Source organism: Phoxinus phoxinus, assembly GCF_949152265.1.
Source record: "Phoxinus phoxinus genome assembly, chromosome: 12".
NCBI lineage: Eukaryota > Metazoa > Chordata > Actinopteri > Cypriniformes > Leuciscidae > Phoxinus > Phoxinus phoxinus.
In genome coordinates this window covers 29,668,331-29,696,321 of record NC_136887.1, presented here as the reverse complement: position 1 = coordinate 29,696,321, position 27,991 = coordinate 29,668,331, and the positions used below count along the sequence as shown (strand labels likewise).

The window sequence follows — 27,991 nt, the reverse complement described above, 5'->3', positions numbered from 1 at the left end:
TGACATACCGGTACATTCATTAGCTCCGAGTTGAAAGGCATTTTTGGTTTCCACAATGACAAGTTTTAAAACAAAACACTGTTTTCTTAGAATTTAAGAGCAGACCAGCACATATGAGAGAGAGAGAGAGAGAGAGAGAGAGAGAGAGAGAGAGAGAGAGAGAGAGAGAGAGAGAGAGAGAGAGAGAGAGAGAGAGAGAGAGAGAGTAATACAAGTATCAACAGGTCAGTTAAGCAAAGTTCTCAATGGCTTCATGTTTTCATTACAGTAGAGAGCTTGAATATTCTTGTGCCCTTGATAACCAGCATAGATCGGAGAAAATCACAATGCAATAAAAAGGACTAAAAAACAACAAAATGGAACAAAACAAAACTGAAAGGTTGACCTGATAGTGCTGCATTTGATTTGAAGGAATTGCAACCAAAAATCCAAATACAGCAAAGATAATGCACCAAACAGAAGGGAGGAATCTAATGTCTTTTTTGGTGCTCCAGCAAACATGATAATGGTCCAATATGCATTAAGCAACAATTCAGGCCAATACATTCAGACATCTCGTCCCTAACAAAGAGAGAAGTCATTTAGAAGGCTCTGTAAAATACAAATAAAGATGCAATTCGTAATAAAAGTAAACAAAATACGTGACAGCCCAAAAATGCTGGTTTGCTGGTATATGATTATAGAATATCCACAGCCCTTGATTGGTTCTCCCAGATTTTTTTGCATTGCTTAGCTTGCTGACTATCCTTTAAATATTCACTTTCGAACACGCAAACTAAATAATCCCATACACAGCAACTCACATTCGTTGTCCAACCACAAGGACATTTTCAATTCAGATCAATTTAATATGCTGCTTCCGTCAAATGGCTCAAAATATAGTCTTTTTCCTCAGCAGAAGTATCTGAGACAGAACAAGGATGGCCCGTCGCCTCTTGAGGGCAACATGAACCCCTTGTGTGTCTCCTTTAGCAGCCGAACAGTTCTGATACACTAGGCAAAAGGAGTCCGGCCCCCTGTGTTCACCATCGCATGTGCAAAGATGGCAAAACAAAAATGTGTAAGTTCTTACACGTCTTTTTAAAAAATATATAATCCACTTTGAAAATTGTCCAGTTGATTTGATATAATCAAGGCACATTTGGTTTTGACAGCCAGCGCTGCGGTTTCACTCAGTTTTGAGTTGGTCTCTTATGGTTTTCCCACATCCACTGTGATTTTGGTGAATAGCTGGTCTTTCTCAACCTTAACAACCGTGTACGTTAGTGAATTGATCCCATCTTTTCCCATAGTTTCCCTTGTGTGAGCTATTCGGTCAAACCTGTAACAGGAAATGACATGATTAACATTCCACAGTGCAGGAGGGCATTAAGTAGCCTAGTTGTTAAAGTGGCCTCTATTTGCACAGTCTTGTTAACTATTTAACAACGCATTCACTCAACTGAGCATGCATTATTGCAATGCATTTCAAAGCGCTTAAGGTTTTACAGAACGCTGTCAGAAAGCTGTAATATGTTTAGGTACCTCTGTGGATTGGGGTCGTTTTGTCTGTCTCGCTCATGACGGATCATTCTACATCTCCCAATGATTGCATCGGGCCTTGATATAGTCATCCCTTTGGAGGCAACCCTGTGAAAACATGCAGTGCTTTTCAATTCATTTGATTCAACACTCTTGAGAATAAACATCCATAATTATCTAGTTCATGGTACAACAGATCAGAGACATTAACCGCTTTTCCACTGTCGGGCCAAACAGTTCTCGTTGCTTAAAGGAGAACTCCGGTCAATTTTAACATTGAGCTCAATTTTTTGTAAATTTGGAGTGCTGTCAATACAGAGAACAATGACAAAAATCGGTGTTGCCTACACCGTGTTATCCTCTTTTTAAAATTTGCACCCTATTGACTTGAATGGGGCAAGTTTTAAACCTGCTTTTATCCTCTTAACATCCTTGATGTGTCATTACAAGTGCCCAGCCATGTTGAGTGATTCCTTCAGAGTGAACACGGTGAATCTGAATGCATTAGATGTGAAAGATATGAATAAAAATGATGTTAATCCAACAAGCGCACATGTATTTACTTCCTGTTTTCGGTCGAAGTCCACAGTAGTTGACTGTCGAGTTCATGCGCGTGATCATCATAGGTAACTAAGATGATTTTTTTTTTTACAAATATCCATCAGAGCTGATATTCTCAAAACACCACACAGCACCGTCTTCGGCTGACAGTCTCCACTGTTGCTTAGTTACCTATGATCACGCGTGTGAACTCGACAGTCGACTACTGTGGACTTCGACCGAAAACAGGAAGTAAATACATGTGCGCTTGTTGAATTAACATCATTTTTATTAATATCTTTCACATCTAATGCATTCAGATTCACCGTGTTCACTCTGAAGGAATCACTCAACATGGCTGGGCACTTGTAATGACACATCAAGGATGTTAAGAGGATAAAAGCAGGTTTAAAACTTGCCCCATTCAAGTCAATAGGGTGCAAATTTTAAAAAGAGGATAACACGGTGTAGGCAACACCGATTTTTGTCGTTGTTCTCTGTATTGACAGCACTCCAAATTTACTCAAAATTGAGCTCAGTGTTAAAATTGACCAGAGTTCTCCTTTAAAGGGATAGTTCACCCAAACTCGAAAATAAAGTCATCGTTTAATCACCCTCAAGGTTTTCCCAAACCTGTATGAATTTCTTTCTTCTGTTGAACACAAAATAATGAATGAATGAATGCCAGAAACCAAACAGGTAATGAAACCCATTGACTTCCATTGTATTTTTTTCTTCTTCCATACTATGGAAGGCAAAGAGGTCCATCAACTGTTTGGTTGACATTCTTTAAAATATCTTCATTGTATGGACAAAAACAGGGATTTTTTTGGTTTCGAGTGAACTATCACTAACCATGGCAAACAGTTTCAAAGATGCTGATATTTATTAACTCGTTTATGTAGATACGAGCTGAACTTGCTTGACTGGAAATAGCACAATTGAGGAAATAATTTTATTACATTAGTATTACTGTGCAACTGCTGTTTGTGATTCTTTGTTGCTGCATGTGTTGCTTAGCAACCTCTTTGGAACAACATTGCTTGGCGGAGGAATAAATGTGTTATAACGTTATATTTTTGTTGCTGGTGTTTATTTTATGAATAAAATAAATATAAAAGTAAATATTTTTAAGTAACCGTTTTATAAAAGCATAAGCCCCTTGAAGCCGTGTTATTCTTCCGCTCCGGGTCGTGCCTAACAACGCCCCATAGCTGTTCTAAATCCACTGTAAAAAACGGCTTCGCGGGGCTTTTTGCTTTTGCATATACCTCCTCAACAAGCTACACAATTTAGCATGTCTGCAGCTCAAACAGTGGAATTTGTTTTTATATTTGAATATTTGTTTACAGTTTAATATTTGAGGTGAGAGATTACTGTAGTTCAGACTGCACTATCACCTAGTATTCGTTTGCATTTGAAATTTAAAAGCAGTTCCCTGCTCTGCAAGTATTTTTCTGAACACTCCCCTTGAAAAACAAGGCTGTAGCTGAGCAGCTGACAAATGCAGGTGGTCATGAGGGTGATGCAAGTTCATCTAATCCAGTGTAACTCTCCACTATCCTTTGAATAACACCCCCAAAAATAAAAAAGTACACATGATAAACAAGATAGCTGTGGGAAAGTATTCTTGTGACGAGCAAATAAGACGTTAAACAGGTTTTGTCTTCCATCGGCTCCCTGATAAGCTGATGATAAGGGGTTTTATCTGCCCCTTCCTGCTTGTGGCAGGAATATTAGAATCAGGAACAGAAACACATTTCATTTACACTAGTATTCAAATGTTTGGCGTCGGTAATACGATTTTTTTTTTTTGGTAACACTTTATTTTACATTATTTTTGTATTTTACTTGTTACATATCGTTAGCCTCATAGCATAATTGCCTAAGTCATTAACATTGAAATAAATATGACTTAGGCAATTATGCTATGAGGCTAACGATATGTTACATGTATTTACCATAGTAATGACAGTAAATAAATAATGCATAATTACATGCAACTAACCCTCAAACAAACCCTAATCTTAACCCTAACCCTATAGTAAGTACATGTTGTTAATTAATATTACTCCATACTTAAATATAGAATTACACTGTAACAAGGCTACCTTAAAATAAAGAGTAACCATTTATAAAAAAAAGAAGTCACAAATGCTGCATTTATTTAAAAATACAGTAAACACAGCAATATTTTTATGTATTATTGTGATGGCAAAGCTGAATTTTCAGCATCATGAATCCAGTCTTAAGTGTCACATGATCCTCAAGAAATATTTCTTAATATAACTCTTAATAATGTTCAAAACAGGTGTTCTGCTTGATTTTTTTTGTGTGGAAACCATTATAAATATTTTCCAGGATTCTTTAATCAATAGAAAGTTCAAAAGAGCAGCGTTTATTTTATTTAATGCATCACTGCTGAAAAAAAGTATGAATTTTGATAAAAACAAAACCAAACCCAAAACCCCAAATGTGTGAATTGTAGTATGTGCTCTGTATCACATGCTTGAGCTTTTTGATTGTACAATGCCATGCTCACAGCACAGCGACAGGATGTGTGAGGCTCAAAAAGGAACATTCAGCTGAATATATGCTTCCGTTTTTTGCTGGATCAGAGGTTTCCTTAGTTAAAACGCACTAGAAGACAGACATGAGCTCGGCTCTAGGACAAAAACATTAAAGTGTGTTTTTTTTAATAGAAAGGGGCGTTCACACTAAACTTCACACTCCATTCACTTTTATCCATACAAATTGGAACGTGGGCGTACGCCAACGCAAGCAGAGACGTTTCACATTTTAAAAAATTTAAATGTCATTATTTTCTCTCCCTCCAAACTAGTTTGCTCTTATTTTTTTGTTTTGTTTTTGATGGCCAATGATGTTTGATGTTGCTTACATCAAGTGAAAAAATTACTCGAATTTTGGTCTGTTCATTGCGTAAAACTATCGTATGACTTCCAAATACAAGTCAAATGAACTACTTTTATGGGGCTTTTACAGTGCTTGTATGTTGTTGTTGTTTTTGTGTGACAGGCCATGGTCACCATAAACTGTTGTTGTATGGGACACCATACTTGGCTACACATCACTGAATGCATTAGATGTGAAAGATATGAAGATATGAAAATGAAGATTCTCTAAAAACTCGTTTTTGTGTGTGTTCCAATCAGCAGATGGGTTTTGAACAGGATGAGGGGTGAGTAAAAAAAAAGACAGAACTGTCATAATCGGCTGAAATATTCCTTTAGAAGGGTTCTCGAACCTGTTAAATATGTCGTCGTCCTCCCCTCCCCAGCCCCAGTAGTTGTTTGGGAAGCCGTTGATCTTCAGAAACTGTTCTTTGCTCAGTGATGACACGCCACCAAAGTACTGCGTGTATGGCAACCTGTTGGAGACGGACAGAGAGAGAGAGATAGAAACTATGAGGAACAGTTGCGTGCTGTGTGGCAGTTGTTAGGTCAGGTGCAGAAGAAGTGCAGCACACAGCTTGGTGTTTCTCTGCAGGGAAATGCACTAATGAGAACTGGCAAGGGGCCAAACTTGAGACCGAAAGCAACTGCTGTAAGCCAGTTGCTCTTGTAAATTATCAGGAGGTGTCACATGGTAATGGCTGACATGATGATGATGACGACCATAGCAATAGTTTTGCGTCAGGAAACATGGTTTGCGGTTTACACAGATGGTGTGAGATACGTTTGACATAACTAAAAGGCACCAGAGATGTATTATCTATCATTATATCCGAATAGAGCTCTGGAAATGACACTTTTGAAATTCCCTGATATTTCAAGAAATAAAATGTAATTATTTATCAATTCATTAATAGTATATAATAAAAAAAAATGTTTATGAGTTGTTGAACTTACATTTTTCGGTTTGAGCAGCATCTTGTTACATACATATATATATATATATATATATATATATATATATATATATATATATATATATATATATATATATATATATAAAAAAAATGATCTAATATTTTAACTTTTAAAAATTGATTTGTTACACAGCATGATCATTTCAAATGAACTAGGCTAAAATAGTAAATATATATTATACTATAATACATTATATTTTAATCAGGATTTATTTTGTATTATTTTATAGAGATCGCACTCAAAAAGAGACATTTCTCTAAATGTGACGCTTTTAGATGTAAGAAAGAAATCCCTATTATCTCTAGCCCTGGCTACCGTATATAGACCTCCAGGGCCCTATGCGGATTTCCTAAAAGAGTTTGCAGATTTTCTCTCAGATCTATTGGTCAATGTCGATAAGGCAATAATTGTTGGAGATTTTAACATGCACGTTGATAACACAAATGATGCATTAGGGGCTGCATTCACAGATTTACTAAACTCCTTTGGGGTCAAGCAAAACGTTAGTGGTCCCACTCATCGTCTTAATCATACTCTAGATTTAATTATATCATATGGAACTGATCCAACCGATATAGATATTATACCGCAAAGTGATGATGTCACGGATCATTACATGGTAACTTGCATACTACGTACGGCTGAAATGTGTCATGTTGCGCCGCGTTATCGACCAGGCAGAACAATCCTTCCAACCACTATAGATAGATTCTTGAATAGCTTACCTGATCTATCTCAGCTCCTCAGTGAACCCAAACTAACAGGTGAACTAGAGGAAATGACTAGCAGTATGAGCACCATTTTCTCTAGTACATTAGAAATTGTTGCACCAATTAGATTAAAAAAGGTTAGAGAGAAAACTAAAGCACCATGGTACAACAGTGCTACGCATGTTATCAAGAGAGAAACTCGTAACTTAGAGCGCAAATGGAAACAAACTAACGTGGGGGTCTTTAGAATCGCGTGGAAAGACAGTATGTCACGTTATAAAAAGGCTCTAAAAACAGCCAGGGCTGAGCATCTCCGCAAACTAATAGAAAATAACCAAAATAATCCAAGGTTTTTATTTAACACTGTGGCTAGACTAACAAATAAACAGACGTCACCTGACCAAAATATTCCGTTACATCTTAGTAGTAATGATTTCATGAATTTCTTCACTGAGAAAATAGAAAGCATCAGAAACACAATTGTAAATGTACAATCTTTGACAGCGTCTTGTGATTCAGCCTCAATTATCGCCCCTCAAGAACAACTACAGCGCTTTACAACTATAGGACAGGAAGAGCTAAATAAACTTATCACTGCATCTAAACCAACAACATGTTTATTAGATCCAATACCCACTGAACTACTGAAAGAAGTGTTACCTGTAGTGGAAGAGCCTCTTCTCAATATTATTAACTCGTCTCTATTTTTAGGTCACGTTCCAAAAACGTTCAAGCTGGCAGTTATAAAACCTCTTATTAAGAAACCACAATTAGATCCAAATAATCTAGCAAATTACAGACCCATTTCAAATCTTCCATCTATGTCAAAAATACTAGAAAAAGTTGTGTCCGCTCAATTGTGCTCTTTCTTGCAAGAAAACAATATCTTTGAAAAGTTTCAGTCAGGATTCAGGCCGCACCATAGCACAGAAACTGCACTCGTTAAAATTACAAATGATTTACTTTTAGCTTTTGACCAAGGCTGTATCTCAATACTAGTTTTACTCGATCTTAGTGCTGCGTTTGACACTATAGATCATAAAATACTCTTAGATCGACTTCAAAATGACACTGGTGTTCAGGGACAGGCATTAAGCTGGTTTAGATCGTGCCTATCAGACCGTTACCATTTTGTCCATTTAAATGGGGAAAAAATCAAAGACAACATCAGTAAATTATGGAGTGCCGCAAGGATCTGTATTAGGTCCTCTGCTATTCTCAATTTATATGCTGCCACTTGGTAATATTATAAGAAAACATGGAATAAGTTTCCACTGTTATGCTGATGACACTCAATTATATATTTCATCACGACCAGATGATAACACTAAATTATCTAAAATGACAGAGTGTGTTAAAGATATAAAATATTGGATGACGGTCCAAAAAACTGCCCACAAAACCTCTTACAATACAACCTTAATCTAGATGGACGTCCTGTTACTTTATCCTCTACAGTAAAGGATCTGGGTGTTATACTAGACCACAACTTGTCTTTTGAAAATCATATTTCAAATGTCACAAGAACAGCCTTTTTCCACCTTAGAAACATTGCTAAGCTACGTAACATGCTATCAGTTTCTGATGCAGAAAAGTTAGTTCATGCATTCATGACCTCGAGACTAGATTACTGTAATGCTTTATTAGCTGGTTGTCCTGCATCCTCCGTAAACAAGCTACAGTTAGTCCAAAATGCAGCTGCTAGAGTTCTTACTAGGTCAAGAAAATATGATCATATAACACCAATTTTATCATCTTTACACTGGTTACCTATTAAGTTCCGTATCACTTACAAAGTATTGCTACTGACCTATAAAGCCCTAAATGGTTTTAGGTGAATGGTTAAGGTATCTTCTATCGCTCAACAATCCATCGCGCTCTTTAAGATCGCTAAATTCGAGGCTTCTGGTCGTACCTAGGATAACTAAGTCCACTAAAGGAGGGAGGGCGTTTTCACATCTAGCTCCTAAACTCTGGAATAGCCTTCCTGATATTATCCGAGGCTCCTGATATTGTCCGAGGCTCAGACTCGCTCTCCCAGTTTAAAACTAGATTAAAGACGCATCTCTTTAGCCAAGCATTCACATAATGCATCTCATACCTTTTTATACTACAGTTAAATCAGATCAAATGCATTCATATTATGAACAGCAGCTACGCTAATTATTTCCCATCTGCCCTTTTTTTGTTGTTATCTACTCAAATAGAGTTCGTCAGCTCCAGTTATGTATCCAGCCTCTCATGGAGACTTCTGATGCCCCAACGCCTGTGAAGAGACGACTCGACGCCTGTGAAGAGACGACCCAACGCCGGCGATATGTTATGCCCTAAATTTATGATTAACTAACTGTATTTTTGTATGTACATATCACACACACACACGGAGGAAAGTATGCAAAAACATACTTTTTTTAGGCCAATTGTCTGTCCAATAACATAAATGGCCTTCATTATTATTTGGTAGCTGTTTTGCATAGAAGATTGGCTCTACATAAAGGTGTCTCTGTTTGAAATAAATGAGTAAACACTATCCTATATCAGGCCCTGGCCCGCTCCTCTCTGACGTTCTTCCGCACGATAACTCTTGAAAACTACAAATTACATCCAGATGCTTTTGAAGTTCTGTGTGAGAAGAAAGCTGCCCTGCTTCTGCGGCCCATGCTAACAGCGGAGAACGCTGTAAAGACTAAAGGAGTGCCGACATCCGTTACAAAAGAGCAACCCAATTGTTTCAGTGTGTGGAAGTTTAAAACCTAACCTTTATCAGATATTTCCTCATTACAGACTGTAAATACAAAAGGACACACGTGAAGGCACACACGCCTTCACATACATCATACTCGTATTACACAAAGCTTGTGCTGGAGGTCACTGGTACAAGCTGCTCCAATGAGCTACAGTTTCACTTTAGACACGGAGTTGAGCTCCCAATGGGCTCTTATGAATCATGTGTGACGTCGCTAGAATTTTCCCACCCAGACGTTTTTATCTAAAGTGACTCATTTATTACAGGTCAAAGTCATGCCGGAATAAATGGGGGTTAAAGGATATTCTGGATTAAATATAACCAGGTTAAATCAACAGCATCTGTTGCCTGCTGTGGATTACCAACGAAAATAAAGTTGACTAGTCCCTCAATAAATATGAATCAAAAACACATTTACAGTAATTTAACCCAGAATACTATTTTAAGGACACAGTCGTGATAGACCGAAATTATAATACAAAATATAAAAATATGATAATAAAAAATAGATTGTTTTGACTACTGAACATCTATGTTTAAGACTACAGATATCTTAAACTTACAAAAAGTACTGTGGTGTTATCATGGTACATTCAGATGTTACTTGATATATTCCACGGTCATGAATGATTCCTATATTCATATACAATAGTATTTAGAAGATCTTATATCAGTTAAGTGGTTTCATATAACTGTGACTGTATATCCACAACTGTTCAAATGTTTGGGATCAGTAAGACTTTTTTTTTATAAAAAGTATCTTATGTTCACCAAGGCTGCATTATTTGACCAAAAATGGAGTAAAGATAAAATCGCAATATTGTGAAATATTACTACTATTAAAAATAATTGTTTTCTATTCGAATACATTTGTAAAATGTAATTTATTTCTATGATTACCCTATTTAAAAAAAAAAAAAAACTCAAAATTACCCTATTTCCCCCAAAAAAGTGGAGTGTTCCTTTAAGTGCGCTTTTAGACCTCTAGGCCGTTTGCTTTGTTCCAAACTGGGACTTAATTTGTTACAACGTAGCATTTTCTTCTTGGTTCGGTTCACTTTCACAAGACAACATTTAAAAAAATACCACATTTTTTTATGCAAGTCACATGCGAGTAAAACTGTTCTCTAATTGAGTTTCCTCTACATCATACATCAAGATGGATTGACAAGTTTGCTCTGTGATTCATCTTAAGAAGGCAATAATCACTAGAAGTGCCAGTAATACAAAGGTCCAGTCATTCAAGATAGCACAAGCAAGATCAGGGAGAGATATTCCCGCTCACAACCATAAATTCATTGAAAGTCTTTGGGATGTGCTGCAGGAGACTTTACAAAGTGCTTGACTCTTGCATTATCAATACAAGATCTTGACCAAAAATGAATACAAACTCTCACGGATCAATGTTTAAATGTGAATAAAAGCCTAAATTATATCTATTCGTCATATAAAGTGATCGAGTGTCTTTTGAAAATTAGGACTAAACCGCTCAGTTTAACAGACTTTTCTCATTTTGACCAGTTTGGGACATGTCCTGCTCTGCATTTTCACATTACTCCATGTTTCTTTGTCACGCTCAACATGTAAATACTGTCCCAGTCCCTGCCATGCAAATATGTACACCACAGTATATGCATTTACACATACAGCCGACATAATACTGCAATGTAAAAAGAATACCTCAGTAATATGCCCTAAAAAACAGGTTACTTTTACATTAGCATGTGCATTTGTAATCCAAATAAATATAAATACATACTGACACATTCTGGGGGTTGAAAATACACCATTAAGCCATGACAAGACAACAGTCAACAAAAACCAGAAATACCTGAAGCCAAACTTGTCCATAGACACAGACAGATGCCTGGGTTGACTATAGCACTTGTAGAAGTTGCGGTCATCCATTGGAATGAGGTCAACGTCACTGAAGACAAAACAATCATAGTCATACTCCTTCAGAGCCTCTGCATATCCAATGTTGAGGAGCTTGGCGCGATTGAATGTCTCCTCGCCCGCCTGCCATTAAGGAAAGAGATGATACAAAGAGAGAATGAGGTCAAGCTGCAAAATACATATTAAAACAAAAACAATTCTGTCAGTAATTACTCACCCTCATGTTGTTCCAATCATCTTCGGAACACAAATGAAGATATTTTTGATGAAATCGGAGAGCTGTCTCACTTCATAGGCTGCTAGGTAATTGATATATGCCATCCCAGAAAAGTTAAAGACATCGATAAAATAGTCCAAGTGACTGCAGTGGCTCAACCTTAAGGCCGTGTACAACAGTAAAGCGTTTATTCACGCGGCTGGTGTATTTTCTCAATTGTTATTAATGGGAGCACCACGTATTTAAAACGGCATGAGCGTAACGAGGCGCTGAGCGTTTTTTTTTTATGCTGAAGCGATCAGAGTGTTTTTACAGGTCGCCAAGAGTTGGAAAATGTTCAACCTTGGGTAAAGCGCAGCACTCATCACTATCACTTTTTACCCAACCGTCCAATCACAGCGGAGGAGGGGCGGGACTAATACCACACCGAGCCTAGGTTCTGACGTTCTCAGAGGCCCACACAGAAGAAAATGAATAGTTGAATAAAGTCGATATTTTAGTTTTTTTAGCGCACAAAAAGTATTATCATCGCTTGATAAACTTAAGGTTGAGACACTGCAGTCACTTGGACTATTTTAACGATGTCTTTAACTTTTCTGGGATGGCAGATATCGATTACCTAGCAGCCTATTAAGGAGTGAGACAGCTCTCAGATTTCATCAAAACTATAATTTGTGTTCCGAAGATGAACGAAAGTCTTACAGGGTTGGAACAACATGAGGGTGAGTAATTACTGACAGAGATTTCTTTTTTGGATGAACTAACCCTTTAATACAAATAAAATCACATTTTAGAGTGGTGGAAGAAACGTCATACAATGTCTATAAAGCACTCTTTGCTAAAGTAGGTGTGTCTGTTTAAACTTTAAACTGATACAATCACTACTTATTTGCTTATTATACAGAAGGTATTCACAAAATGATTCAGGTGGCAGGAAACAAAAATTAAACTACTGACAAACAAGCTTTTCAAGCTTACATTTCCTTTTCTAAGTGAACTTTTCAGTAGTGCAATGTCGTTGTTATTTTTTGTCATTTGATCTGTACTTGTCTGATTAAGCCGATATTGAAAGCAAATAATTTCTGGAAAAATGTATAGTATACTTATGCAGGTTTTGAAAGTTATTCATCATTTAAAAAGTTTTAAAAATCCAAACAAATGCATGCTGTTTAAAAATAAAGTGCAACATTAATGATTTAAAATACCATTATTAAACAACATAACATAAGTACTGTACAACTTTTAATGTAAATTTACAGTAAAATAGTGGCAGCTGGGTTGCCAGCCAATTACTGTTTTTTTTACAGGACTACAACTGTAAGCATTAAAGTATAGTACTGTTATTAGCAAATACAGTATCCTGCCTTAATATTATGTACTTTACATTATTACACAGTCGACAGCAATTCATTCAATTCCTGGTTTTCAAACTGTACTTATATTACATTTGTCATTCAATAAATAAAAATGTCATACTTTTGTTATGTTATTTGTTATGGCAAAGGAAATGAAAAACAGCATACTCTGAGCTTTATAACCTTTATTTTTTAAGGAAAAAAGCAGAAAATTGCCTTTTATGAACAAGCTGAAATGTCAATTTTTAAAAACATTTAAAGTGCAGTTAACAGTTATCAATGAACAATACTGCTCTTTTGTGCACAATGTTGCCAGTCTTGGAAGTCACTATCCCATTCTTGGTTCTTGACCCATGTTCAGGGTTGATGTCAAAGTGCCTAAAAGGCAGAAAAGCAAAGACAAATAGAAAAAAACATATATATATATATTAATTATATACATATATATACTGTATATAGACGAACTGGTGACGTAAATTGTGAAATTAAGTACACCACTTACGTTACCACTGAATCTGCATCAGATGATTCAGCCTGAAATGACAAAAAACAATTGCCAACAGTTACTAACCGCTTCCAAGGCAGGTTGTAAGAATAATGCATGTTAATTTTAGCAGTGAAAGCATTGAGAACAGAGTAAACCGTATGCCCAGGACTAAACAAAAGTGCAAATAAAATGCGTAAAAATAAATAAATAAATAATAATAAAAAAAACCTTCCAAGGTCAAACCAATCATGAAAAAGTAGACACGAGACTTACCATATACACTGATGAACAATCGTTTATCCTTCTTCTCACTCTCCACTTATCCTCGACACAGGCACAAATATTTTGATTATTCTGGCGCAAAATTAGTGATGGGAAGTCGACTCCAAAAAAGTTGATTCCTCGACTCTTAATAGCCCTAGCATCGGAGTCAGGGCCGGTTCTAGACGTTTGGGGGCCCTAGGCAAAATTTGTGTTGGAGACCCCTAGTGCCACACCCCTCCTAATTAAAAGCAGCACTTCAAACAAACATTCCTATGCTTTTTGTTTATACAACATGTTATTAAAGTTTAAAGAATAGTAGGCATAAAACACTTATCGCGTTGGGAGAAAAGTTCAAATGTATTTTCTTGTCATAGAAACTTCCTAGGAAAAAAAATCAATCCCATAAATCAATGCCTCTACAGTATGATACTGTATTACAAATGAAACAGGCTGAAAACAGAAAACTGCTGTATATTTAATATAAGATACAGCATGATACTGTTTTAAGAAAACACATTATAATACTGTTAGAAGCTACCTGTACATTTACAGTAAAGTTTTACAGTAATATTGGTATATTATATTGCTATATAACAAAATAATATGATTAGTTCTACTGGGTAAAACGTTTTATTACATTAAAACTACTTTTTTAGCCTTTGTGTGGCAGATGACATGAATTTCACATAATTCCTCGCTCGACAGAAAAGAAGACCATGGTTGATGATGGTAAATAATGAATTACTGTAGCAGTTTTAACAAAAATGGACCATGTAATCATAGTTTCAGCCAAAACATCCTAGTTATTGTCACTACAATACAACTAATGTGGTATTTGCCACTGCTGCCATTTCAAAAATAAATAAATAAAATAAACAAAAAGACAAAGATTTTTGAAAACATCTAAGAACTGTGGTTGTAGAAGATCATATAAATATTAATTTTACAAACTATGGTTACCATGATACATGTTTGTAAAGAATATCCTGAAATTTTAAATTCTCAAAGTGACTTTTCGCTGGCTTTGGGCCTTCTACTCATGATTAATGGATGCAATCCCTGTCTAGAGTCCACCTTTTCTTCATCTGAAGAGCATCAAGGCAGCACTTGAGCTCGTGGAATGAAATTTAATGACGGTGAAGCCTCAGGGGTGCAGAGCTATCTGTTAACCTCCTGTGCACCCAACAGAGAGTAGCCATCTTCTCTTTTATAACACACCGAGCAAACTGAGGTGTGCTTGTTCTAGTGGAGCAAAAGACATCCATAATTGATTTAGAAGATGTGGCCTGTGTATTTAGAGTGAGACTCCGCTTTAAAGAACCAGATTGTCCTATTCTACAGCAATCTTTTCAGTCAACATAATGTAGTGTTCTCAGATGTCAACACCCTGATCTGATTGTCCACCTGTAATGCGTCACTGGAGGATTCATTCATGTTTTAGGGATTTCACAAAAAAAAGTAGGATTAAGACTCTTGAGGAACCAAAACACAAAGAACTGAAAGTGAAGAAGAGCTTTATTGTTTGTATAGAATAGATGGATAGGACAGACAGGAAAGACAGGACAGACAGACAGACAGACAGATGCGCACAGGTCAGCAGGGCCTGATTTACAGCAAAGAAAACAAATACAGCCTAATCAATTAAAAGAAAAATTCTGTACTTAATTACTCTTTCTTTTTCATTCAATAATTTCGTTTTATGTTCGACAGAAAACCTAGCAGCATAATGGTTTGCGAGTCATTTTTGGATAAATATTACTTTATCAGTAAATAAACAGATAGAGAAGAAAATAAATAAAAAGCCAATTTTTTAAAAGTCACCAGTCTTCCAAAAGGATGAGATAAAATTAATAAATAACTCCTTCGCAATACAAACCATAGCTATTTTTGGCACAGAACTGGCATCCATGGCAAATGAGGAAATTAAAAGACTGAAAACAAGGATGGAAAATGAAAACGACAAAGAGAAAACAGATAATCAAGAAGCCAACATTACCATTCGTCAGACGCAGCCAGTGAAGCGTAGTGTGTTTGGCCAGAGAAAGAGCAAGCAGACGTCTCACCTTTTCCCGAGTGCAAGGGCCTCTGACGTGCATAAAAGGGTTTTGGTTTGAAGAGGAACAATGGAAGGAATGTAGTATAGAAGGGTGAAAAAGAAATGTAAGGTGCAGAGAGAAGAAAGGGGGTGGCAAACAGAGCAAGAGAAAGAACAGAGCAATTAGAAAGAACAATCACATAACACTTGAGAAAACACTCAGAGAAGACCGCAGACAGGTCCAAGACCTTCTTGGCGAGCACATTAGGATGCTTTTAATGAAACCCGCACAGAATGACACACATTACTCTTTTCATTTACTTGGAACATTCCCAAACCACTGATAGCTGACTGTTTGAAATGGATTCAATGAAGACATCTGTTCTCTGTGACTCCCAAATAAAAGAGACAAGAACCGAAACACTCAGTCTCACCTCGTTCCAGTCTGTAATGTCATGGGCATTTACTGAAAAAAAAAAAAAAGTTGAACTGCCTGTTGTTGTCAAGGACGCTCAACCACAAACAGCAGCGGTCTCTATCACACTCTGGGGAACTACTGTGTAATGTACCTTGGTTTAGCATTGATTAGCTGTACTTTCTTCCAGAATAGCTGAAGAATTCCTGAAGGATGCAACCAGATATTTAAGATTATGGTGATCAAATGTAAATTAATGAGTCCATTAAAATCCATCCAATAAATATTCACTAATCTGAATATTGGGAGCTTATGTTCTACTCTTTCACATAAAGTTTGCCACTGTGTATTGCAAAAATGGCTTCGGATGTTCCTCATTTGTAAGTTGCTTTGGATAAAAGCCTCTGTTAAAATACAAAATGTAAGTGTACATGGCATGCCTTCCTCAATGTAAGGATACATTTTTATTAGTCAGTTTCTTATTTTAAAAACACACACAGAAGAATTGGCAAAGTCCCACAATCTGTGACGGACAGATCATTAACACGGCTGGTCCATGTGGTAATTATGTCAGGCAGAGAATCCAAATGCTCGCCTATCATTCATCAACCTCAAACATGGTTTATTATTTGAAACACGTTAGTAGCCTAATGTTAGCCACTTTACATGGCCGCTCTTCTCTAACGCAAACCTAGATAAATGCGCGTTAATATTAGGCGAAGATCCAAAAGTGCATTTCTCTATAGGTGGATTCACTATACTGTGGAGATGATGAGTCAGTAAGGCAGAAAACGCTAAACTCCCCTTAATGCGCATGCGTAAACCCTCATAAAAGCTCACTGAGATGATACAGACAGAACAAGAAAATCAAGTTATTACGCCATTCTTCTGGCAGGATAATATTATTTAGCAAAATATCTCAGAATTCACTGATATGTGCGTCAAGGTCACACTCATTCACCATTATATGTTTGTTCTAAAACGAAACCGCTTTCATGTTTTACCTCAGGACAGCAATTCCAAGTATATTTTCTGTCTTTGCTGTATTGTGATATGAAGAGTGTGCTAAGTAACATTTTAGCAACTGTGTGAAAGTGAATATAGGCACATATCCCGGTATAAACATGAATATCTATTAGTAAAATATGTGTCACATGACTAAAAATGCGTCATCGTTTTCAAATACCTCCATTTTCACAATCCACACTACAACACAAAAGAGGCGTTTTCAAATATATCCACTTAGGAGTGCGTTTTCAAAAAGCTTTTTGTTTAAAAAAAAAAGCCATATCAGTGTGGACGGAAGGCCAAACCGGAGAGAAAAAGATGTTTTCTCAAACTAAAATGTATTAGTGTGGACGAGGCCTATATTTCTCATGTCTGTGAGGCAAGTAGCCTATATGCTGAGTTTCAGTTCATTTATGTGAAGCGCTGCTGTTCAGGGAGATGGCAGAAAGCGCACCCTGTTTGTTGTTTAACATTTTGTTGTTATTGTAGGCGTACACAAATAAAAGTTTCTACCCTTTACACTTTCAAATGATGTATTACCAAAAATGAAGGAGTATTTTAAGTGTTCGCGCCGGCACCTCCATGTCATGCAGTAAGCGTGTTATACTTCAGCTTCCACACTCCGCACAAACACCTGGATATGCGCCTGATAATAGCGCACATTTAACTGGGTTAAAGGATTAGTTCACTTTCAAAAAATGTTTTGCTGATAATTTACTCACCCCGATGTCATCCAAGAAATCCATGTCTTTCTTTCTTCAGTCGAAAATAAGTTAAAGGGTTAGTTCACCCAAAAATGAAAATAATGTCATTAATGACTCACCCTCATGTCGTTCTAAGCCCGTAAGACCTCCGTTCATCTTCGGAACACAGTTTAAGATATTTTAGATTTAGTCCGAGAGCTTTCTGTCCGTCCATTGAAGCTGTATATACAGTATACTGTCCATGTCCATAAAGGTAATATAAACATCATCAAAGTAGTCCATGTGACATCAGTGGGTTAGTTAGAAGTTTTTGAAGCATCGAAAACACTTTTTGGTCCAAAAATAACACAAAATAAGACTTTATTCAGCATTGTATTCTCTCCCGGGTCTGTTGTCAATCCTTCACAGTTACGCTGCTGGCGTAAGACGCTGATGACGTGTTATCTGGTGCGCCCGAGCTTCATTTATATAGACTGAGGGAAACGCACGCTGTAAAAGTGTCTCTTTCGCGACATGCACATTTACGCACCATTAAAAAAATGATATCCAATGAATATAGCGTGCGTCTTCCTCAGACTGTAAACGAAGCTCGGGCGCACCAGATAACACGTCAGCAGCGTCACTGCGGAGTCCTGAACGCAGATTGACAACAGACCCGGGAGAGAATACAATGCTGAATAAAGTCTTATTTTGTGTTATTTTTGGATCAAAAAGTATTTTCGATGCTTCAAAAACTTCTAACTAACCCACTGATGTCACATGGACTACTTTGATGATGTTTATATTACCTTTATGGACATGGACAGTATACCGTATATACAGCTTCAATGGAGGGACAGAAATCTCTCGGACTAAATCTAAAATATCTTAAACTGTGTTCCGAAGATGAACGGAGGTCTTACGGGCTTAGAACGACATGAGGGTGAGTCATTAATGACATTATTTTCATTTTTGGGTGAACTAACCCTTTAAGTTTTTTGAGGAAAACATTCCAGGATTTTTCTACACAGAATGGACTTCAATGGCAACCATCTATCCCAATGTTCAAAAGACCCTTATTTCTCGACTGGGATCGTGTAGAGACTTTGAAGCTGCATTGAGACGGACATTTGAACCTTCTTTTGAACATTGCGATAGATGGTTGCCATTGAAGTCCATTCTGTGTAGAAAAATCCTGGAATGTTTTCCTCAAAAACCTAAATTTCTTTTCGACTGAAGAAAGAAAAACATGGACATCTTGGATGACATAAATAAAATAGTGAGTAAATTATCAGCATTTTTTTTGTTTTGAAAGTGAACTAATGCTTTAATGTTGGAGTGAGCGGTCAGGTAAAGTTGCAACTTGCATGTTTTAAAGGATAAGCCATATTTAAGGTTGATGGATGAAATCCGAACGTTTGGATTTCCTGCCCGACATACTGTAATTACCACAAGGAACCGCCGTTAACGATCAGTTCAGTCCCTCACGGACTGCGTGACTTCGCCACTTCCCGTGGAGTTTTTTTAATGCAACTATATAGACAACTATTAGGGGGCAGCCTTACGAGTCAGCAGTCAACATCAAGCATCTTTGCAGCCGACCACTGACTCTCGGCTACAAGACTCAGCCGAGACTCAGAGACAGTCTGAGTCTTTACAACAATCTTCTACATTACAGAAATACGCCAACAGAGAAATGAAACCCTGCAAATGAAACCATACCCCACCGCCAGTAGGCCTAGCCTATATATTTAAAGTATTTGACTAATAGCTTGCATGAATGTCTACTAGTCGACTAGAAAAACCAGGGCAGCTCTAATCAAAAAGGCTTACCAATACAGTTTTTTCTAAAGTATCAGTCAATGAGTCCATTTTAATAACCAGTGTGCATATACATAATTACACCAATTAACAAGTTTTTTTTATTATTTCTGGGATTTAGATAATGTATTAATAAAATAAACTATGGTTTACTGGCCTTTTTTACCTGTCATTTTATCTGGCATTGTTTTAAAAAATATATATATATATATTAGGGCTGTCAAAGTTAACGCGTTAATTAGGCGTTAACGCAACATCATATTAACGGCACTAATTATTTTAACGCGCGATTAACGCAGCGCGTATTTTCAGTTTGACCCGTGGCCTATCCCTAGTTGGAGAAATGGAGATACACAGTGTTGCCAACTTAGCGACATTGCAGACCCCTTTAGCGATTTTTTTCTCTTCAATAAAGCGCCCAAACCTTTAATTTCTGAGAATCGCCGGTGCTCTCCCAGCACGCGCGCACCTCTCTCTCTCTCTCTCCCTCTCTCTCGCTCGCTCTGCGTCTCGCGCCGTAGAGAGGAGCAGCGCTTTAATTCAGTTAAACACAGATATTATGTTGCTTCTCTATTTTACATGCACTTATAGCAGAAATCACAACAGAGATATTGTCTTTATCTTATGTGTATTTGATTTCATCAGACGACGGCTCGATTATCAGGTTTGTTGTGCAGATTAACATCTTGGAAGGAAGAGCTTATGTTTAATGGGTCGCGCTTCAGTCACTATTTCATATTCATTCCGTTGTTTGACAACAGAAACAGTAAAACATACCAATGAAAACAGTTTTATTGAGAATTTAGCTTCATCAAAATGGGCACAGAGAGAGACAAACTAATGTAATAATAAATAATAAATGTACATTTAGCATTTTCAGAAGAGCTGCCCTGTCATGCAAAAATCTAAACATGTTTGTTTTAGTAAATTGCTCAGTGCAAAGAAAGAGAAGTAATGGGAACCTGGTATTTCTTTATTCTTTCTACATGTGTCTAATAGACATGAACAAGTTCTTTGAAAAACATCTATGACCTTTGAAACGTGTCTCGTCTTCATAATCTATGTTGACTATGGTTTCAATAATAAACATACATTTGCATAAAGCATCCATATTTATCCATGCCCATAATGATTAGAGTATTATACAAACTTGAAAAGTATTAATTTAAGGTACATTTAGAACAAATAAAAATTGTGCGATTAATCGCGAGTTAACTCATGGCAAGCATGCGATTAATCGCGATTAAATTTTTTAATCGATTGACAGCCCTAATATATATATATATATATATATATATATATATATTTTTTTTTTTTTTAAAGTGTTTATTTGGATTTTAGTTTTTGCTGTAGTAGTGAAATCAAAGTTGAGAATCATCTGTGCAAAAATTTACATTTAAATATTTAAATTTACAAAATGTAAAAATAACAGATTTTTTTTTTTTTGGGATATTAGTTTTTTGCTGTGGTCAAGACTTGTGCAAAAATGTATAATCTACAAAATCAACACACAAAAGCGCACAGCTGGGTCTTGCTGTTAAAATCGTTTTTACAACATAATACCCAGAGCTACATTTCTCTAACTGGCCAATGAGAGACAAATGAGGACTTTAAAAAGAGCTCACTTAGCAAAACGCATGCCAAACTTCATGACCCGGCACGCTTGCGTAACAAAGAGTTTACATTCCAGATTTTACAAAAGGGAGTAGACAATGTAATTTAAAGGAGTGAGTGATGTTCAACATAGCTTTAGAAGAAACACATCATTACTGGTAACAAACAGAGCAAAGTGTTGGTGTGTTTAACAGCAGGTCTTATTTTTCAAGATACAGTTTACTTTTAAAGTGACAAGAGGATTTAAATCAAGTCAAGCGGCTGTTGATGTTTGCCTTGCTTTATCTAAGACATGATAATTTCCAATCAAATTACTTTCACAAACAAAGCTCTTGGAATGTTATGCATCTTCTTTAAAGAGCTTAAAGGGGAGATGAAACATCCATGTTTTGGCACTGGTAGTAGCTACATATATTACAAAAATCACCTTGCCTAATTTGTTTGTTTTTGAAGTGACGTCACAGCCTACGTAACGGGGTTGGTTGGGTCCAATGGTTAGTGAAGAGAATGCAGCATTTCTTTACCTGACTGAATGCACGCTTGATTTAAAATGGAGGAAGACGAACTTGAAAGACCTGTTGAGCCCGTGTGTCCCATTGCCTATGCATTTGAGCCGATACGGCGTGAGAACCGAGCAGTGGTACGTCGGTATGTCGAACAGCCGGTGGTGGTTTGGGGAGAAGAGCGGGTTGGGAACGCTACCTGGTGTCAGTGTGGCTGCTGTACTGCGATGCCCACCGTTTCAGAGTCTATCTGCTGTCAAGAGGCTGATCTTGACCATGTATTGCGTGGTCAATCTTGCATCACCATGGCGTGCACATTTACTATGCTGTGCCGGGAGGTAGACGTGTTGGAAGTGGCAATGCTCTCCCTGAAGGATGTCCGAGCGGAGACACTGGAGCGTCCCGTGTTGTGCCAGTTCATACTTAAAAAGAACTAGCTCAAAGTTCAGTTCACACAGATGATAATGAACTAGTTCATGTTCATAGTTCTTTTTTTTTTTTTTAAATGAACTAAGTTCACATATCTAAAAATGAACTAGTTCACGTTCATTTGTTAAATTCTTTTAACAAAGATGTAGGCTATTATTAATAATAATGTTATTTCAACACAATATCTCGTTATTTCGAAATAATATGTGTGCGTGCATCTGTAAATCCGGTGACGTGTGTATTGATTTTTATTAATAAACAAGTGTTTTCTCTAAAAGTCTCGACTCGGCTGCAAAGATGAAGTTGATGATCGCCATCTCCGTGTGAACGCGCTTATAGAGAGAAATGCACATAAGCCTAATAATGGATTACATAATCAGAGAGTAGCCTTTTTCTTTTGGAATTATTTCGTTTAAAGTCATCTCAAGCTTTGTGTATTTGATGTATTTGTCATGTCTGTGTGAGGCATACACTAAGTTTCGTTAAGTTAGGATGTGCTCTAGTTCACGTGCAATGCAAGTGAGAGCGCGGGCGCCTCCGTTATATTTGTTTCGTCGGCCTATTCATTAAAAACAGGCAATTGGTTGATGAAAAATTTATTAAAATTAAGATACAATTTATACAAAACGAAATTCACTTTAAAGAAAGGCTTTCTATAACAACTTCAACGGTCAAAATCATGTCTGACCCGCTCCATGTCTCATGCGCATCCTATCTCGGTCGTGCTGTTCACTTTTCATAGTAAATCAACATAAATGAAAAAAAAAAAATAACATTAGGCCTATAATATTTTAACAAATATGAAACGCGCTTTTTTTAATGGCTACAACAGTATAGTAGGCCTACATACTCTCTTATTTGTACAAATTTCTGCACATTAATTTAATTCTGAATTTTGCACACACAAGTTGAAAGGCATTTGTTCAAATCAAGTTCACGGATAATTGTGCATGCATTTATTAGCCTAATCATTATGATACTAAAATCCTAAGAATTTATACTAAATCCTAAAAATCAGATGAGCCCATAATATGAACGGTTAAGCATTTTCCTCCCATAGAAAACCATTAGGCTATAAGAACGCTTAATGTGGCTTAATGCAGATTAGAATGTTCCCTTATTATGTCGAAATAACGAGATATCGATACTAGGCTGTCCACCGTGGTCTCCTTTTTGATCAGCGGAAACGATTTTTGCTTGTTTGGGATCTGACTTTCCAGCGTATTTGAAAAAGTTAAGCAAACTTTCCTGTCTTTTTGACGTTTTTCCCCTGAGTGAAACCTGACTTTTCAAATGAATCAATACAGACAAACTGTATTGAACAGATTCTGTGGCCCTGTGGTTAAAACAACAATCAGCAGACTGTCAGCTTATTCTGGTTCACTCTATCTCTATCTCTGTCATTCACTGCACACAGAGCCAACCAACCCCGTGACGTCACAGGTTAGAATTCTGCAAAATGGCGGCGCCCTGGCCGCGAAAGTTAAAACGTTTTTTTCTTTTATATCCTTACATTTTTCACGTTTCTTATATATTTTTTGATTATAGTGGAAATCCATCTTGTAAATTATGTAAACTTGATTGAGTGCTTCATCTCCCCTTTAAGAGAGCAATGAGTGTAGCCACATTATACACTTGCATCCGATCAGACATAAAAGCCTAGACTCAAGATTATAGGAGTATGTTTTAAAAGAAAATACTATTTTAGTTGTTCTACGTAAGTATTTGTGAAATGTGCAGGCAATTTCTAAGTGAAAATTGTTTCAAAGGAAATCCTACACCAAACGAGCACCGGTATTTAACCTCTGACTCAATGATAACATCAGACTGTACCACAGGCCTTTGAACCCTTGTGTGCTTGCAAATAAAGCATTTGTAGGAGCTAACAGGTCAAAGATTGTATTGCACTAGCTGAAAGACTAACCTGATTGATGATGTAGACGCCGTAGTCCAGTTCCTGACGCTGTAGGATGGGGTGCAGATAATACAGCCAGTACTTCAGGTGCTCGTCGCGGTTCCTGAAAGGGATGATCATTGCCACCTTCTGCTGGGCGATGCAGTCTCTGGGTTTAAACCGCCCGCCGGGCTGCAACACAGAGTTATCTGACCTCACGAGGTCTAGGGTGACCGGGTCAGAGAACTCAACCCGCAGTGGACCCACTAGAAGAACCGAGACACAAATTACATGGTTTATTATGGAGACTAAATAAATCTAATTTTCTTTAAGGGAGAATTCATAACAAAAATTAAAATTCTGTCATCATTTACTCAAGTTGTTACAAACCTCTATGAGTTTATTTTGTTGAACACAAAAGAAGATATTTTTTAATTATATTGGTAACCAGACAGTTGACGCCAACTATTTTTTTCCTACGATGGAAGTCAATGGCTACCGTCAACTGTAAACATTCTTCAAAACATCTTATTTTGTGTTCAACAGAAGAAAGAAACCACATAGAACAACATGAGGGTGAGTTAATAATGAGAGAATTTTCATTTTTGAGTGAACTATCCCTTTAACAACAATATTGGGACTGGATGACCATTACTAACCAACCAAGCACTGAATTGTCTTAAAGTAGACCATGTCACCTTAGATAACTCATTCTTACTCATTGCACTATGGTGGTATCTGATTACATTATCATACTACGGTTGCTACAAGGAGCAGCAGTGTCAATGATGTCTGACAAAAGAGAAAGATAGCCAGCCAGGACTAAATAACAGACACAATGCTTCTCTGCCAATTTTTCCATTACGACACAGGGCTTCAGGGAAGCCAATTCATCAGCATCAGTAGATAATGTGAAAACTACCAAGTGACACTTATGCAAGAGACAAGAGATTGCTGTATTGTCAAAAAAAATTAAACACAGAGGGGTAAATGATAACATCCAGAGACCCGACAGCTGTAAAAACATGCTTTTGTTTTTGGAATCTGGATTGAGGGAAGACAAAGTGACAGGTCACATAATTTATAACAAACACAAGTTTCTCAGAAATACTAAACTGTGTTGATTAATAATAGATCAGCAAAATTGAACGTGGATTCTGGTTAAAAAAAAAAAAAGAGAGAGGGAGACTATTTTATTTAAAAACAACTGATCTAAACCAGCCAATAGCACAGAATGAGAAATCTGTCCAGATCATGCCTGGTGTAGGCTATATTTAAACCCAAAATATTGTATTTTGAACAACTTAACTCAACTTACGGTAACCAAAAACACAAAATGCATATTTTGAAAATGAATCCTACTTTACACTTGCATTTGTCATGAAAAATGCCCCATGATACAAAAACAATTAATGTTCCTTCAAAAAGGCTTCATTTTCAAATGCCTAGAAGATTCACCCAACTAAACAGAACAAATTAGGAGAAAAAAACCCAATAGAAGACTGGTTAACACCAGCTATATGAATTCATGCTAACATCAATATATTTTAAACTTATCAATAATTAAATGTGCATTAAAATAGTTAGAAATGGCATTAAACTTTCTGTATAATAGTGAAACGTTTGGGATCATTAAGATTTGTTTTATAGCCTATGTTTGAAAGAAGACCCTTATGCTTGAGGATTAATTGATGAATAGAAAGTTAAATAGAACAGCATTTATTTTAAATTAGTAATGTTTTGTAACATTATGAATAGGCCTAGACATTGTTTGTTCATTTTTTAGCATTCTATCTATCTTTTTTTTTTTTTTTTAAATCTGACTTCATTTTGAATGTTAGTGTATAACTTTCAAATGTAGTGGAATCATGGTTTCCACAAAAATATTAAGCAAGAAAAACTGATTCAAAATTGATAATGAGAAATATTTTTTAAGCAGTAAATCAGCATATTAGAAATATAATGATTTATGAAGGATCATGTGACACTGAAGACTGGAGTAATGATGCTAAAATGATGCAGTTTTTATTGAGGATATAGGCCTATATTCTAAATAAACAATAGCATTTAATATATTCCAAAATGTTTATTACGTCATTATAAATATTATAATATATGTATAGATCTTTGAACAGCAACTTACCCAAGTGAGGTGGATTGTCAGGGCATGTTTCCAGCTTTCTCTCAGTTTCTGTGATATTCGTAACAGATGACAGTCTGTTCAATCTGATATCCTCGGTAGTGACTTTCTGTTCGGTCAGTTTTCTGTGCATCTGAGGGGTTTGCTGATTTTGTACGAAGGCTTTCCTTGAATCTGAATTTCTCATATAATATATGAGAGTAACAGAGATGTGCAGGAAACACAGCACAACCACCAGCGAGCAAGTCCTCTGCAAAAGACTGAAATTCACAACTGCATCCGGCATTGTAGAAATCCTGGATATGCTTTTGAATATATATTTTAAAAAGAAAAAGAAAAGAAAAAAGCTATTTACAATCTAACCCAGTCACTTCCTATATATTTCCCACTTCCTGGGCTTTTTGAAGAACATATAATTATTTATATACTAAATTACAAGTTATCCCCCCTATCACATACTGTTTTAATTATAAAAAAATAAAATACAATGTAATATAATACTTATTTATACAAACGTCTCAACCGATTCCACCCAATCTTAAATAATTCAACAGCTTAGCTCAGTTCTCAGCTAATAACACGCGACCCACTAACGTTACATTTGGATTATTTCCTTGAATTAAACCGTCAACGTTATGACAAGTAAAACTACTAAAAAACCGAAACTTGAACTCCAGTCCCGATCATGGTTGACGTTTAAACGTGTAACGTTAACGTTATGAACAAGAAAAAAAAAAAAGTCCGTTATAAAGTTATAGGAGTCACTTGACGGCACGAAGACAGAAGTAAAACTCCAGATAAAGTTAAACGTCAGCCGACGGCATCTTCTTAAAATCTCCAGATTGCCAAATGTTTTGCATGATAAATCTCCGTGACAGAGCAGTCCGCAATAATGATGTCGCAAGGGAGATGGCGAAAAGTTTCCGGACAGATTCCAGTCCGTGAAGTAACGCGTCGCGTTGAGCTTTTAGATCGGTTGATATGCGCTCAGCTCAGTTAGATCTGTAGAGACTCTGCTGGCGGATTTGTAGTTGATTATGACTTGTAGATCGGGGAAAGAGCTAGTTTGCGTCTTCAAATGAAGCCAGCTACAGCCGGAAAAACTTCAGCTTCAAAATAAAAGCATGCCCTGAGCGGTTCGATTTAGAATGTTTTGCTTATTCCATTTAATTCCATTTCATTCCCAGCACATTTATTTGTACTCCTTGGACAGTCCAGTAAAATGCTTTATTTGTGAAACCAGTAGGAAATACACTGAAATACATCGACATTTGTTTGACACCCACTAATGTTAATAAGTAATCCAATAATTGATTAAACATGATATATAATATGATGTACAAATTTCCTGATGGATTAGATATAGACCCTTTACAATTTAAATTTACATAGAGTATGAAAGCACTTTGCATGCTTTCTGGGAACTGGCATTATCTTTCAGAGAGGCTAACCGTTCTGGTGGTCATGTGACAATTTACACCAGCCATTAAAAAAGTAAAAGTAAAATAAAATGTTCACAAACTCAAAAGCACACAAATATTACCAGTGGGAATAAATTGGTAGCCTAATGAAAAATAATAATGGTGATGATTGACAATATGATTGGTCACTCGTGTGTGAGATACTTTCTTTCTTTCTTTCTTTCTTTCTTTCTTTCTTTCTTTCTTTCTTTCTTTCTTTCTTTCTTTCTTTCTTTCTTTCTTTCTTTCTTTCTTTCTTTCTTTCTTTCTTTCTTTCCGAATGGTAAGCGCTTCTCACATAGATGTTTAGTGCCACCTTGTGGTCTAAAAGGAATATAACACCATAAATATGAAATACAACGG

The 27,991-nt window shown here is 36.6% G+C and overlaps 1 protein-coding gene across 3 annotated transcripts; it reads right to left on the bottom strand.

Moving 5' to 3' along the window:
- Positions 1-147: 147 nt before the first annotated feature.
- Positions 148-27,161, bottom strand: b4galt1l (DP-Gal:betaGlcNAc beta 1,4- galactosyltransferase, polypeptide 1, like). 3 transcript variants are annotated; one of them, XM_079630341.1, is made up of 8 exons: positions 26,172-27,125; positions 24,059-24,294; positions 13,378-13,409; positions 13,166-13,253; positions 11,239-11,426; positions 5,327-5,449; positions 1,525-1,629; positions 148-1,321 (listed from the first exon to the last, which is right to left on the bottom strand). In XM_079630341.1, the coding sequence occupies exons 1-8, from the start codon at positions 26,452-26,454 to the stop codon at positions 1,192-1,194; spliced, it is 1,185 nt and encodes a 394-aa protein (XP_079486467.1). In that variant the 5' UTR covers positions 26,455-27,125; the 3' UTR covers positions 148-1,191. The 3 variants fall into 3 exon arrangements, with proteins under 3 accessions (XP_079486467.1, XP_079486468.1, XP_079486469.1); XM_079630342.1 differs by lacking the exon at positions 13,166-13,253 and having other exon boundaries at positions 13,383-13,409; positions 26,172-27,124; XM_079630343.1 differs by lacking the exons at positions 13,166-13,253; positions 13,378-13,409 and having other exon boundaries at positions 26,172-27,161.
- Positions 27,162-27,991: the final 830 nt, after the last annotated feature.

Bases quoted from the DNA above. Each gene is read 5' to 3' on its own strand.
- b4galt1l (XM_079630341.1), bottom strand. From the start codon at position 26,454: ATGCCGGATGCAGTTGTGAATTTCAGTCTTTTGCAGAGGACTTGCTCG. The intron at 5,450-11,238 runs GTATTTCTGGTT...CGTCTCCAACAG, and splicing joins ATGGACAAGTTTGGCTTCAG to GTTGCCATACACGCAGTACT. The intron at 1,322-1,524 runs GTACCTAAACAT...TTCCTGTTACAG, and splicing joins AACGACCCCAATCCACAGAG to GTTTGACCGAATAGCTCACA.